Below are 15,848 nucleotides of genomic sequence, written 5' to 3'. Positions count from 1 at the left end.
AGGGAAGAGATATGGGCACATATGTATATGTATAACTGATTCACTTTGTTATAAAGCAGAAACTAACACACCATTGTAAAGCAATTATATTCCAATAAAGATGTTAAAGAAATAATAATAATAAAAATAAATAAATAAAATTAATGCTTGGTTATCCTTTCCCCACCCTTAGGTCACAACAGTTCACTTCATTTTTATTTTTTGCAACCTATATTCAGTGACACAAACTACAGATAACAATTGGATCTGCTTGTTCATCCTTTGGTACGTATCCTCAGCATGAATTTTTCAACCAGCTTTAAACTATCCCCATAACAAGATTCCCAAGGTCTTCTAAAGCACTGGATTTTATCTTTCCTTGCTGCCTTTTCTTTTTTCTTTTCTTATCTCTCCCTTTTCTTCTCTAGGAGTGATTATGGAAACAAATGTGTCTAAGACACTTAATTTTTACTCTCTTGGCTTAGTAAATAGGTCAGTCACCTCTAAAAACTTAAAATACCATGCAGATATAAATTGACGTGTAAAACAGGTTTATTCGTATGAGTGTCATATCTTAACTGCAAGAGTGATACGGACTCAACGCATTGACATTTAATTTGAATCTTGCTGTTGAATCACCTGAGTTCTCTCTGTCTTATATTCAATATGTTTTGACATGAATGTTATGCTGATGGACAGCCATCTTTATTTCTAGAACCCGTTTTCCATGGTAGAATTTAGAGATGGAGATGTACGGTGGGTAATGAACTAGACTTAAACGTCCAGAAGCCTCACTCGGCTCTTTACTGTTTCTCTAATTAATCAGCCGATCCTGGCAAATTCATCCCTCTGTATCTTCATTTAGTCACCACTGAAGTGGAGGTCCGATTCAATATTGATTACCTACAATGTGTGAGATCCAGTAAGGTGCTGGAAATACAACAAAGGAGAATATAAATTTTGACTGCCTTCCAGAATTTCAGGGTATAGAGAGGAAAAATACAAATGAAGAGAAGCAAAACACTTGGGGGTGGCATAAATGTTTTACAACAGAAGCTCCTCTGAGTTAAGAAAACCACTTGCATGGAACAGTAACTCTCTCCCTGATGGGCTACGAGTCTTTCCTCTGGACCCAGACCAGACCATTAGTCAGGAACCGGGTGAAGGGATGAGGGCAGGATGAGCAGTGACCGCAGGTCAAGGTCAGAGACTTTCAACTGTAGACACTCGAAGAAGGAGACTCAGAGACTGTCAGAGTTTGACTCGGGAAGGTCACTCAGGCAGTATCCACACCAAAGGGTTGTCATGGCGATTAAAGGGCTTAATGTCTAGAAAGCATTCTGAAGAGTATCTGGCACCTTGCTACATGCTATGTAAGGTTTGCTGCTGCCATAATTAATATTGTTATCATTGTTATTAAACTAAGTGAATGGGCCCATCTTGTGTTCAATGTGTCCTTTATTTCTAATAAACACAAGATCTCATTATGGGAAAAATATATTTAATCACTTTCCTTGATGGCATTCCAGATTTCAGTGATGCATTCATCCTTCTTTTTGAACATGTGGTGTGAGTGCATTTTTATATAGCCTACAATATAAAAAACTGTATATATATTGTATATATACAATGGTGGGTCCACAACCCACCGTCTGAAGTTCTTAGGGCCTGATATGTTTGGGATTCAGAATTTGGGGATTTAGAATGTAATACGGTATGCATACCTCATGTTGTGTAATGCTCCATCAAGGTCTGGGGCAGTCCCCGGTGGTTAAAGACAGGAATATTTTTGCAAAGAGAAGGATGAATATTCACACAAGAAGGAGCTTCTCACCAGTTCTGGTTAGATTCTGAATGAATTAGGTCAAGTGAGGTTTTGTCTTAAAATGGGTTATAAAGAAAGTTTCCAGAGCTTTTCAGATTTCGGTACTGCAGATAAGAGATTGTGGACCTGCAGTTGTAAAGTATAAAGGGAACATTCACATCCCCCCTACAGACTGGAGTAAAGGCAAATCTTATGTGGGGAATCAAGTAAAACTTGCAAATAACCAGATTAACCTTCCAAAATCCTTGAGAGTGACTGCATAATGCTGCCAGTGTTAGACTAGGTCATTGTGTCCTCAGCTGAGCTCTAGAAGGAGCTGGTTTATTATATTAGTGGTGATGTTGAATGAAAGGTATACATCTTTGAACCTACAATCACTCCAGCCACTCACAAGGCATTGAGATGATCTATTTATGAGCAGCACAAAGCCTGAGAAACCCAAAGCACTAGGCCTCTGATCTTATGCCCTTTCTGGAAGAATACAGCCATTAATGGTTGGCAGAAATGCCCGCTTATTTAAGAAGCAAAACAAAACATAAGAAAAACAAGAAAATCTTTTGTGCATGTGTACGTGTGTGTATATAAGGCACCGAGTATAGTTGAAAATATATATTAAATGCCCTTTTGATTTTAGCATCACTGGATTTATTATGTTTGCCTTATTTGAATTCTTTTCTTTGGTAGACTTTAAATTCAATGAGTTTACGCTGTCTTGTTCACCACTGCATCCCCAGAGCCAGGCATCATACCTGTTTTCAATAAATATTTGTATATCAACAGGCAGTATCGCATAATGTTTAAGATCACAGACTCTGTAGGTTTGAATCCCTGCTCTGCCACTGCAGCTGTGAAACCATGGGCAACCTCTCTGTGTAATCACACTTACTGTATCAACCTAGGTGGACTAAGTTATATTCTAACGACAAACTCCCAAATTCCAGGGGCTTAAAGCAACAAAGGCTTTTCTTGCTGTTGTAGTCACACTGCATGTTTATCACAGGTCACCCAGGACCCTGCTCTGTGTCATCCGTGTCCTCAGTCCGTGAGCCAAACTGTCTGAACGGCACACCTGGCACATTGCCAGTTGCCCGAGCAGAGTGAAAAGAACATTCTTCAGTGTCAAATATTGGTAATTAAATGCTTGGCCTGGAAAGTGACACAGGTCACTTCTGCTTATGTCAATACATTGGGCGGAACTAGACAGAAGGGTCCAGGGAATACAACCCTGCCACGTGCCCAGGAGGTAGAGAGGCAGAAAGACACCGTCCTCATAGCGTTGTCATGGTGATTAAAGGGCTTAATGTCTAGAAAGCATTCGGAAGAGTATGAGACAACTTGCTACATGCTATGTAAGGTTTGCTACTGCTGTTATTATTATTACCATTGAACTAAATGAATACAAATTTTTTGGAGGCCAATAACAACTCACCCTTCAAGCTTCTCTTTATTGAACTGAATTTGGCTAAAGGTTTCATGGTGGTTTGATACACTGTTCCCCTTTAGCTACCAGTGACTGCCAGTGTCCCATCGAGCAGAGCCTTACTTATCTTCAGCACAGACACAGGGCAGCCCACAGGGTGCCCCTCCAGCCTCACCCGTCTTAAGATGACTTTTGCAGCCCAGCTGGATCTAGAAAGGCAATCCAGGGGAAAATGCCAAAGGTTAACTGACCCCATAACTTTTAGGTGTTGCCTGCTGTGAAGCTCCGGGTTCTAAATGTGTTTCATACAAAAATATTTATGTTGCAAGCTGTAGCATGCAAACAGCAATCTGCATTATTGGTTTCAGATGCCAATTTCCTCCAGCTCTGGTTCTCCTTTGTGTTATATAAACAGATCCCAACCATCTGGACCACAACAAGCCACACTGAAGTATGTGCTCGCTCCTTGCAAAAGCATCAAATCAAAATACAATCTCACAGAATTCTGCCTAACGAAAAATTGGAGTGAACATCACGGTCTCATGAAGCTGTTTGAAAAAAATGTTCTGTAGGTGTCAGAACTTAGAATTTAAATAGGATAGCAGAAATGAGCATCTCAGAATATTTATCATACTGATAAGCAGAAACAAACATAACCAGAAGATCATCTCCTATGGTGTTACCTATATTAAGAGCAGGCCAAGTCAGTACTTTCCAAATTACCTCAAAAAGGAAAAGGGCTTAGGAAAAGCATCTCAAACAGATGGGAAAATTGAGAAGAGATTACTGCAAGACTTAATCATGATAGTCAGAAAACAAGAGCTTTATAAATTCCCACTCAGCTAAGGAAGTTAAAATGTAGGCTTTATAATAATTGAACAAACAAGCTAAACTCTAGTCCATCAATATCAAGAAACAATGAATCAAAAGTCTGTTTGCCAGAAAAGAAAACTTCACCCAAGCAAGTTACGTATGTTACCACCTAACCACCTGGACCTCTGAAATGAAAACCAAGCATCACTTCTGATGTCTTATCTATCTCTTAGATAATTCCAGGCTGCTGAAGGCATCGTCCCAAAGCCAAATACTTTAGACAATCCCCATGGCCAGCCTTGCCCACAGACAAATACAAGTGCTGGAAAGCATTCTTGATTCTTTTCCCTCTACCTAAAAATATCTGCCACCAGCTTTGCACAGTGCCCCCAATCTCCACACTTTGGGAAAGATAAACATCATCAGAATTCCTGGCTCAGATTCATGAACTTTGAACACTGAGGGAAGGATATCCTGAGAGAATGACGTACAAGGCAAGTGAGCTTTATTAAGATAGTGGTGGGGGGGGGGGGGGGAATGGAGGTAAAGGGAGGAATAGAAAGGTCTGGAATATAAAGAGAAACATGTGGCAGTAAAAATGGGAGGCATGAGCCTCCCCAAACACTTGTTTTTCCTAGAGTCCCAGTGATCGTGCCTCTATTGTCAATTCATTTGGTATCTGATCATCTTGCTTTGTCACTCTAAACCCTGTATATATAATTAAATCAAAACTGAATCTGGATCAGATTATTTGATATCCCAGAGACCCTCCACAGAATGGGGGCTATAAAATCACACCAAGCCGGAAGACTTTGTGTCTCATTTAATAACTTTGATTAGGTAGGCATGGGCCAATTATAAAATTCACATCCTTGGTTATAAAGATGTAATCTAAATCATTTGAAACTGGTTCCACTGAGCTACATCTTATTGATTTCATCTCAATATTTTATCAAGGTCACTTTAAAACCCAATACTATTTGTTAAGCTGCGATTTACCAACTTCGTATACAAATTAAATGAGAATATTTGGTAATCCATTATTCAGTCACAGATCAGAATATCAAAATAGATGTGGGCAGATTCCCATGAACTCCCCCCAGGCCCCTGTCTTTCTACGTAACCAATTCTGGTTCAGCTGATAAACCATTCTTGAGCAGCCTTCCTGACTGAGATTAGCTCCTTCCTAAATCTCCTTGTTTCAATCTACTGAGAATGATTTAATCAGGAAAGAATCAAAACCCCCATTAAACCTCTAAGGGGGAGAACTTCAAGATGGCGGAGGAGTAAGACGTGGAGATCACCTTCCTCCCCACAAATACATCAGAAATACATCTACATGTGGAACAACTCCTACAGAACACCTACTGAATGCTGGCAGAAGAACTCAGACTTCCCAAAAGGCAAGAAACTCCCCACGTACCTGGGTAGGGCAAAAGAAAAAAGAAAAAACAGAGACAAAAGAATAGGGATGGGACCTGCGCCAGTGGGAGGGAGCTGTGAAGGAGGAAAGGTTTCCACACACTAGGAAGCCCCTTCGCGGGCGGAGACTGCGGGTGGCGGGGGGAAGCTTCGGAGCCGCGGAGGAGAGTGCAGCAACAGGGGTGCGGAGGGCAAAGCGGAGAGATTCCCACACAGAGGATCGGTGCTGACCAGCACTCACCAGCCCGAGAGGCTCGTCTGCTCACCCACCGGGGCAGGTGGGGGCTGGGAGCTGAGGCTCGGGCTTCGGAGGTCAGATCCCAGGGAGAGGACTGGGTTTGGCTGTGTGAACACAGCCTGAAGAGGCTAGTGCGCCACGGCTAGCCGGGAGGGACTCCGGGAAAAAGTCTGGAACTGCTGAAGAGGCAAGAGACCATTGTTTCGTGGTGCACGAGGAGAAGGGATTCAGAGCATCACCTAAACGAGCTCCAGAGACGGGCGCGAGCCGCGGCTATCAGCGCGGACAGCAGGGACGGGCATGAGACGCTAAGGCTGCTGCTGCCGCCACCAAGAAGCCTGTGTGCGAGCACAGATCACTATCCACACCTCCCCTCCTGGGAGCCGGTGCAGCCCGTCACGGCCAGGGTCCCGTGATCCAGGGACAACTTCCCCAGGAGAACGCACGGCGCGCCTCAGGCTGGTGCAACATCACACTGGCCTCTGCCACTGCAGGCTCACCCCGCATCTGTACCCTTCCCTCCCCCCGCCTAAGTGAGCCAGAGCCCCCGAATCGGCTGCCCCTTTAACCTCCTCCTGTCTGGGCAGGAACAGATGCCTGAGGGCGACCTACACGCAAAGGTGGGTCCAAATCCAAAGCTGAACCCCAGGAGCTGTGCGAACAAAGAAGAGAAAGGGAAATCTCTCCCAGCAGCCTCAGGAGCAGCGGATTAAATCTCCACAATCAACTTGATGTACCATGCATCTGTGGAATACCTGAACAGACAACGAATCATCCCAAATTGAGGTGGTGGACTTTGGAGCAACTGTAGAGTTGGGGTTTGCTTTCTGCATCTAATTTCTTTCTGGTTTTCTGTTTATCTTAGTTTAGTATTTAAAGTTTATTATCATTGGTAGATTTGTTCATTGATTTGGTTGCTCTCTTCCTTTTTTTTATACATATATATAGATACATATATATTTTTCCTTTTTCTCTTTTTCTGAGTGTGTATGTGTATGCTTCGTCATGTGATTTTGTCTCTATAGCTTTGCTTTTACCATTTGTCCTAGAGTTCTGTCCATCCGTTTTTGTTTTTTATTTTTTAGTATAGTTTTTAGGACTTGTTAAAATTGGTGGATTTGTTTTTTGGTTTGGTTGCTCTCTTCTTTCTTTTTTTTTATTACTTTTTAATTTTTTTATTTTTAATAATATTTTTTATTTTAATAACTTTTATTTTATTTTATTTTACTTTACTTTATTTTATTTTATTTTATTCTTTCTTCTTTCTTTTTTTCTCCCTTTTCTTCTGAGCCATATGGCTGAAAGGGTCTTGGTGCTCTGGACAGGTGTCAGGCCTGTGCCTCGGAGGTGGGAGAGCCAAGTTCAGGACATTGGTCCATCAGAGACCTCCTGGCTCCACATAATATCAAATGCAGAAAGCTCTCCCAGAGATCACCATCTCAATGCCCAGCTCCACTTAACAACCAGCAAGCTACAGTGCTGGACACCCTAAGCCAAACAACTAGCAAGACAGAAACACAACCCCACCCATTAGCAGAGAGGCTGCCTAAAATCATAATAAGGTCACAGACACCCCAAAACACACCACTGGACGCGGTCCTGCCCAACAGAAAGACAAGATCCAGCCTCATCCACCAGAACACAGGCACAAGTCCCCTCCACCAGGAAGCCTACACAAACCACTGAACCAACCTTAGCCACGGGAGGCAGACACCAAAAGCAACAGGAGCTATGAACCTGCAGCCTGTGAAAAGGAGACCCCAAACACAGTAAGTTAAGCAAAATGAGAAGACAGAGAAACACACAGCAGATGAAGGAGCAAGGTAAAAACCCACCAGACCACAAAAATGAAGAGGAAATAGGCAGTCTACCTGAAAAAGAATTCAGAGTAACGATAGTAAAGATGATCAAAAATCTTGGAAATAGAATGGAGAAAATAAAAGAAACATTTAACAAGGACCTAGAAGAACTATAGAGCAAACGAACAATGATGAACAACACAATAAATGAAATTAAAAATTCTCTAGAAGGAATCAATAGCAGAATAACTGAGGCAGAAGAATGGATACGTTACCTGGAAGATAAAACAGTGGAAATAACTACTGCAGAGCAGAATAAAGAAAAAAGAATGAAAAGAATTGAGGACAGTCTCAGAGACCTCTGGGACAACATTAAATGCACAAACATTTGCATTATAGGGGTCCCAGAAGAAGAAGAGAAAAAGAAAGGGCCTGAGAAAATACTTGAAGAGATTATAGTTGAAAAATTCCCTAATATGGGAAAGGAAATAGTCAATCAAGTCCAGGAAGCACAGGGAGTCCCATACAGGATAAATCCAAGGAGAAACAAGCCAAGACACATATTAATCAAACTATCAAATATTAACTACAAAGAAAAAATATTAAAAGCAGCAAAGAAAAAAACAACAAATAATATACAAGGGAATCCCCATATGGTTAACAGCTGATCTTTCAGCAGAAACTCTGCAAGCCAGAAGAGAGTGGCAGGACATATTTAAAGTGATGAAAGGGAAGAACCTACAACCAAGATTACTCTACCCAGCAAGGATCTCATTCAGATTCATGGAGAAATTAAAACCTTTACAGACAAGCAAAAGCTAGGAGAATTCAGCACCACCAAACCAGCTTTACAACAAATGCTAAAGGAACTACTCTAGGCAGGAAACACAAGAGAAGGAAGAGACCTACAATAACAAACCCAAAACAATTAAGAAAATGGTAATAAGAACATACATTTCAATAATTACCTTACACGTAAATGGATTAAATGCTCCAACCGAAAGACATAGACTGGCTGAATGGAAACAAAACAAGATCCATATATATGCTGTCTACAAGAGACCCACTTCAGACCTAGGGACACATACAGACTGAAAGTGAGGGGATGGAAAAACATATTCCATGCAAATGGAAATCAAAAGAAACATGCAGTAGCAATTCTCATATCAGACAAAATAGACTTTAAAATAAAGACTATTATAAGAGACAAAGAAGGACACTACATAATGATCAAGGGATCAATCCAAGAAGAAGATATAACAATGGTAAATATTTATGCACCCAGCATAGGAGCACCTCAATACATAAGGCAAATGCTAACTGCCAAAAAAAGGGGAAATTGACAGTAACACAATCATAGTAGGGGACTTTAACATCCCACTTTCACCAATGGACAGATCATCCAAAATGAAAATAAATAAGGAAACACAAGCTTTAAATGATACTTTAAACAAGATGGACTCAATTGATATTTATAGGACATTCCATGCAGAAACAACAGAATACACTTTCTTCTCAAGTGCTCATGGAACATTCTCCAGGAAAGGTCATATCTTGGGTCACAAATCAAGCCTTGGTAAATTTAAGAAAATTGAAATTGTATCAAGTATCTTTTCCAAACAAAATGCTATGAGACTAGATATCAATTACAGGAAAAAAAATCAGTAAAAAATACAAACACATGGACGCTAAACAATATAACCAAGAGATCACTGAAGAAATCAAAGAGGAAATCAGAAAATACCCAGAAACAAATGACAATGAAAACACGACAGCCGGGCTTCCCTGGTGGTGCAGTGGTTGAGAGTCCACCTGCCAATGCAGGGGACACGGGTTCGAGCCCTGGTCTGGGAAGATCCCACATGCCACAGAGCAACTGGGCCCGTGAGCCACAACTACTGAGCCTGTGCGTCTGGAGCCCGTGCTCCGCAACAAGAGAGGCCACGATAGTGAGAGGCCCGCGCACCGCAATGAAGAGTGGCCCCTGCTCGCCGCAACTAGAGAAAGCTCTCGCACAGAAACGAAGCCCCAACACAGCCATAAATAAATAAATAAATAAATAAATTTATTTGAAAAAAAACAACAACATGACAACCTAAACCTATGAGATGCAGCAAAAGCAGTTCTAAGAGTGAAGTTTATAGCAATACAATCTTACCTCAAGAAACAAGAAACATCTCAAATAAACAACCTAACCTTACACCTAAAGCAATTAGAGAAAGAAGAACAAAAAAAACCCAAAGCTAGCAGAAAGAAAGAAATCATAAAGATCAGATCAGAAATAAATGAAAAAGAAATGAAGGAAACGATAGCAAAGATCAATAAAACTAAAACGTGGTTCTTTGAGAAGATAAACAAAATTGATAAACCATTAGCCAGACTCATCAAGAAAAAAAGGGAGACTCAAGTCAACAGAATTAGAAATGAAAAAGGAGAAGTAACAACTGACACTGCAGAAATACAAAGGATCATGAGAGATTACTACAAGCAACTATATGCCAATAAAATGGACAACTTGGAAGAAATGAACAAATTCTTAGAAAAGCACAACCTTCCAAGACTGAACCAGGAAGAAATAGAAAATATAAACAGACCAATCACAAGCACTGAAATTAAAACTGTGATTAAAAATCTTCCAACAAATAAAAACCCAGGACCAGATGGCTTCACAGGCGAATTCTATCAAACATTTAGAGAAGAGCTAACACCTATCCTTCTCAAACTCTTCCAGAATAAAGCAGAGGGAGGAACACTCCCAAACTCATTCTACAAGGCCACCATCACCCAGGTACCAAAACCAGACAAAGATGTCACAAAGAAAGAAAACCAGAGGCCAATATCACTGATGAACATAGATGCAAAAATGCTCAACAAAATACTAGCAAACAGAATCCAACAACACATTAAAAGGATCATACACCATGATCAAGTGGGATTTAACCCAGGGATGCAAGGATTCTTCAATATGCGCAAAACAATCAATGTGATACACCATATTAACAAACTGAAGGAGAAAAACCATATGATCATCTCAATAGATGCAGAAAAAGCTTTTGACAAAATTCAACACCCATTTATGATAAAAACCCTCCAGAAAAGTAGGCATAGAGGGAACTTACCTCAACATAATAAAGGCCATGTATGACAAACCCACAGCCAACATCGTTCTCAATGGTGAAAAACTGAAACCATTTCCTCTAAGATCAGGAACAAGACAAGGTTCTCCACTCTCACCACTATTATTCAACATAGTTTTGGATGTTTTAGCCAGAGCAATCAGAGAAGAAAAAGAAATAAAAGGAATCCAAATTGGAAAAGAAGAAGTAAAGATGTCACTGTTTGCAGATGACATGATACTATACATAGAGAATCATAAAGATGCTACCAGAAAACTACTAGAGCTAATCAATGAATTTGGTATAGTAGCAGATACAAAATTCATGCACAGAAATCTCTTGCATTCCTATACACTAATGATGAAAAATCTGAAAGAGAAATTAAGGAAACACTCTCATTTACCATTGCAACAAAAAGAATGAAATACCTAGGAATAAACCTACCTAAGGAGACAAAACACCTGTATGCAGAAAACTATAAGACACTGATGAAAGAAATTAAAGATGATTCAAACAGATGGAGAGATATACCATGTTCTTGGATTGGAAGAATCAACATTGTGAAAATGACTGTACTACCCAAAGCAATGTACAGAGTCAATGCAATCCCTATCAAACTACCAATGGCATTTTTCACAGAACTTGAACAAAAAATTTCACAATTTGTATGGAAACACAAAAGACCCTGAATGGCCAAAGCAATCTTGAGAAAGAAAAATGGAGCTGGACAAATCAGGCTCCCAGACTTCAGACTATACTACAAAGCTACAGTAATCAAGACAGTATGGTACTGGCACAAAAACAGAAATATAGATCAATGGAACAGGATAGAAAGCCCAGAGTTAAACCCACGTGCATATGGTCACCTTATTTTTGATAAAGGAGGCAAGGATATACAATGGAGAAAAGACACCCTCTTCAATAAGTGGTGCTGGGAAAACTGCACAGCTACACGTAAAAGGATGAAATTAGAACACTCGCTAACACCATACACAAAAATAAACTCAAATTGGATTAAAGATCTAAATGTAAGGCCAGACACTATAAAAATCTTAGAGGAAAACATAGGCAGAACACTCTATGACATAAATCACAGCAAGATCCTTTTTGACCCACCTCCTAGAGAAATGGAAATAAAAACACAAATAAACAAATGGGACCTAATGAAACTTAAAAGCTTTTGCACCTCAAAGGAAACCATAAACAAGACAAAAAGACAACCCTCAGAATGGGAGAAAATATTTGCAAATGAAGCAACTGACAAAGGGTTAATCTCCAAAATTTACAAGCAGCTCATGTAGCTCAATATCAAAAAAAACAAACAACCCAATCCAAAAATGGGCAGAAGACCTAAATAGACATTTCTCCAAAGAAGACTACAGATAGCTAACAAACACATGAAAGGATGCTTAACATCACTAATCATTAGAGAAATGCAAATCAAAACTACAATGAGGTATCACCTCACACCAGTCACGATGGCCATCATCAAAAAATCTACAAACAATAAATGCTGGAGAGAGTGTGGAGAAAAGGGAACCCTCTTGCACTGTTGGTGGGAATGTAAATTGATACAGCCATTCTGGAGAACAGTAGGGAGGGTCCTTAAAAAACTAAAAATAGAACTACCATATGACCCAACAATCCCACTACTGAGCATATATGCTGAGAAAACCATAATTCAAAACGAGTCATGTACCACAATGTTAACTGCAGCTCTATTTACAATAGCCAGGACATGGAAGCAACCTAAGTGTCCATCAACAGATGAATGGATAAAGAAGATGTAGCACATATATACAATGGAATATTACTCAGCCATAAAAAGAAACGAAATTGAGTTATTTGTAGTGAGGTGGATGGACCTAGAGTCTGTCATACAGAGTGAAGTAAGTCAGAAAGAGAAAAACACATACTGTATGCTAACACATAGATATGGAATCTTAAAAAAAATAAAATGGTACTGAAGAACCTAGGGGCAGGACAGGAATGAAGACACAGATGTAGAGAATAGACTTGAGGACATGGCGGGGGGAAGGGTAAGCTGGGACGAAGTGAGACAGTGGCATGGACTTATATATACTACCTAATGTAAAATAGATAGCTGGTTGGAAGCCGCCGCATAGCACAGCGAGATCAGCTCGGTGCTTTGTGACCCCCTAGAGGGGTGGGATAGGGAGGGTAGGAGGGAGATGCAAGAGGGAGGAGATATGGGGATATATGGATATGTATAGCTGATTCACTTTGTTATACAGCAGAAACTAACACACCACTGTAAAACAATTATACTCCAATAAAGATGTTAAAGTAAAAAAAACACTCTAAGGAAAATCCTTCTAATTGTTGATATTTAAACAGATGAGAGAACAAGAAAACATGGAACTTTGTTTCATAGTTAACATCAGGTAGATTTCAGGGGAAATGACTTGCTCTGAATAAATTATAATCTGTGTTATAACCTGGTTATAATCCAAGAGCAAAATTCCCAGTTTCTTTCAAAAAGGCTATGTGTCATTTTTTCACTTCAAATAGTCTGCTGATGATAGCTCTGGAGGTTCTAATCACATATAATTCCTTGGACTTCAAGTTATTTTTAGCCCATCATTTCAACTGTTCAACTCCAAAATTATACTATTATAAAACTATCTTTATATGGCTTGAAATAATTCCTAATCCTCTGGGCTATCACGATTGCTTACAAAACCAATAAAATTCAGAACAAAGACTTCCAGTAATTGTGTTCAGGCAACAGAGTTTGGACTTCAGCAGTTGGCAAAAACAGTCCAAGTCTGTGAAACAGCGATCATAAATCCTACTCTTAATCTCACACAAAGCCATACTTTAATGTAGAAAAAAAAAGGCTCTTTCCCCCAAAAAATGTTGGCCATGTTTTACAACACAGCCTAGTAATGGACTTTACAATTAGAAATCCACATGCACAAGGGAAGGTTTGATCCATTTAGACTCTGCTGTTAAAAGGTCAGAGAAATCCGAAGTAAACTTTCGAAAGACCTCCAAAAGGATTATTTACTCTGATGGCCAAGAATGCTTCCACTAAATCAAGCTGACTCTTAAAATGGAAGCTTCATATTCTGGAAAATGCTTGTACATAGACAACCTCATTCCCTAATTATTTCAAATCAAGGAGTTAAGCATTTTCACGCAAATTCTTACAACACACCCAAAACAGTTCTACCCACTTGAGCAAAGCAAGTCTCATATGGCCAACCAATTTACCTTTCTAATAAGTGCTGCAGGACTTGGGGCCCAATTTAAGAAACTATTGTTAGAACAGTCATCAAACTGCAGGAAGAGTAAGGGGGAAAGGGAGCTTGCGCTGCGTAGGGAAAGGCAAATTAAGTTTTGGGCAGAATAGGGGAAAATAAAACTTTTTTTTTTTTTTAACATCTGCTTCCTAGCCCATGGGGTATCCCCTGCAATCACTATTCCCAACACCATTGTTAGACAGTCGTCTGAGTGGCAGACATCGAGATCTGATTCAACACAGTCTCCCATACGACCTTGTTGTGTGTACCTCCAATGTCAACTGATAATAGAACAGCCTTTTGCATGCCAAGAAGAGTGCCAAGTAAACATTTTCAAAAACTTCCAAACATTAACCACAAAGAAGCAATGGAAATATTGGGGGGATAATGCCACATCTCCCCCTGTTTCAGGAGCAGAAAGGCTTCTTACCTTGCTCTCATCCCCTTCAAACACCGACTGGTGGACGTTGCATGCAAACAGCGAGTTCGGGAGGTCCGTGAAGTCTGTGATTGCTTGAAAGGCCTCCTCCGTGAAACACTGAGTCACAGCCCAGTCTCTGTCTATGCAGCAGAGCAGGAAGAGTCCTCCATCTTCCGGGATGTGCCCCCGCTGCCCCAGGCTCCTCATCCCAATGAAATAAGAGTCTCCCCTCATTCCTGAGGATACAGAGACGGATGCATGTTAGAGTAGGATTCGATTCCTTAAAGCTTGGTTTGAAGGTCGCAGTTCTGGAATGTCTGGGGCAGAGAGGGGAGGATGATTAGGAAGAGAAGCAGGGGCTATTAGAAGGGGGAAGACCCAGCAAGTTCACATTTTCCCCTTGATCTCTGAGTTATAACTTCCCACACAGCTCTGCTTCTGGGCAAGAATCCAGTCCCAGCTATGGGCAAAAAAAAAAAACCCCACTTGAGCAGGACTGGAGTTGGAGGCCAGGGGCTCCAGCCTAGCTGTTCAGTGTTTACTAGACTGGGAACCTTGGAAAGTTACATAAGTTCTCCGAGCCTTGCTTCCTTAAGAGAATCAAGTGGATTCAGACAAAAATGCAGATAGGAAAGTGCTTTGATAAGTTACATGATGAATTATATAATACCACGACCATTACTGCTAATGCTTATCACTTCTTGAGTTCCAGGAATGATTCTAAATGATTTGAGTGCCTTAACTGACCTATCGAATCTCCATCTATGTGGTTGGTACCAATATTATCAATATTATCCCCATTTTACAGAGGGGAAAAACTAAGGAACAAAGCAATTAAGTAACTTTGACAGGGCCCATGACAAAATGGCAGGACTAGGATTCAAACTCAGGGAGTTTGGCACGAAAGTCTGCTCTCCTATACCACGGAAATGAAGCAGATCAAAATTACTGCAAGTCTATATTTAAGGAAGTACAATCTATTTCATCATCACCACCTGAATCCTGATTAGGGTAACTCTAATAGTCATCTATCCAAATGAGGACACACAGACACACACAGACACACACACACACACAGACACACACACACACACACCCTCTTCTGCCTGGGGTAATTACTCTAATTTGTGAACTCTGGATCTTAAAAAATCAGTACTATCTTGGCTGATCCATGGTATACAGATGCCCCACCCTCAGAGTCCCCATTGTGAAGCTTTCCAGTATTAATCTCATCTACCTGTGTTCCATGATTCTATTATTTCATCACCCCTTACATTCAAAATTCTACCCAACTGCAGCCAGTTGGAGACTTTTTCCAATTTTTGATACTGGTACATAATTCAGTAGATTTCATCAGCCTTCCTGCATACTTCAACAACAGTCAATGTCTATATTTTTCCTTTGTATCTATTTTCATGTCTATCATACTATTCTGTTCAAAGATGAGTGATTAAAGTCCCAGAAGGTGAAATAACTTGCCCATGGGTACCCAGATAAGACTGCTTGGCAATTACCATGTGGCTGCTGGATCATCCTCTGTTTCCCCCAA

At 40.4% G+C, this 15,848-nt stretch overlaps 1 protein-coding gene across 1 annotated transcript in view; it reads right to left on the bottom strand.

The window, feature by feature from the left end:
- The window catches only part of RCAN2 (regulator of calcineurin 2), a 256,888-nt gene that overhangs the window by 204,149 nt on the left and 36,891 nt on the right, over positions 1–15,848 (bottom strand). Inside the window, exon 2 of the mRNA XM_059938567.1 lies at positions 14,309–14,535. Within this exon, the coding sequence (XP_059794550.1) occupies positions 14,309–14,533 (225 nt within the window). The 5' untranslated portion in view covers positions 14,534–14,535. The remainder of the gene's footprint in view (positions 1–14,308; positions 14,536–15,848) is intronic.

The sequence above is a fragment of the Balaenoptera ricei genome, chromosome 11 (assembly GCF_028023285.1).
Source record: "Balaenoptera ricei isolate mBalRic1 chromosome 11, mBalRic1.hap2, whole genome shotgun sequence".
In the NCBI taxonomy this organism is placed as follows: domain Eukaryota; kingdom Metazoa; phylum Chordata; class Mammalia; order Artiodactyla; family Balaenopteridae; genus Balaenoptera; species Balaenoptera ricei.
This window is presented reverse-complemented; position numbering and strand designations above follow the sequence as displayed.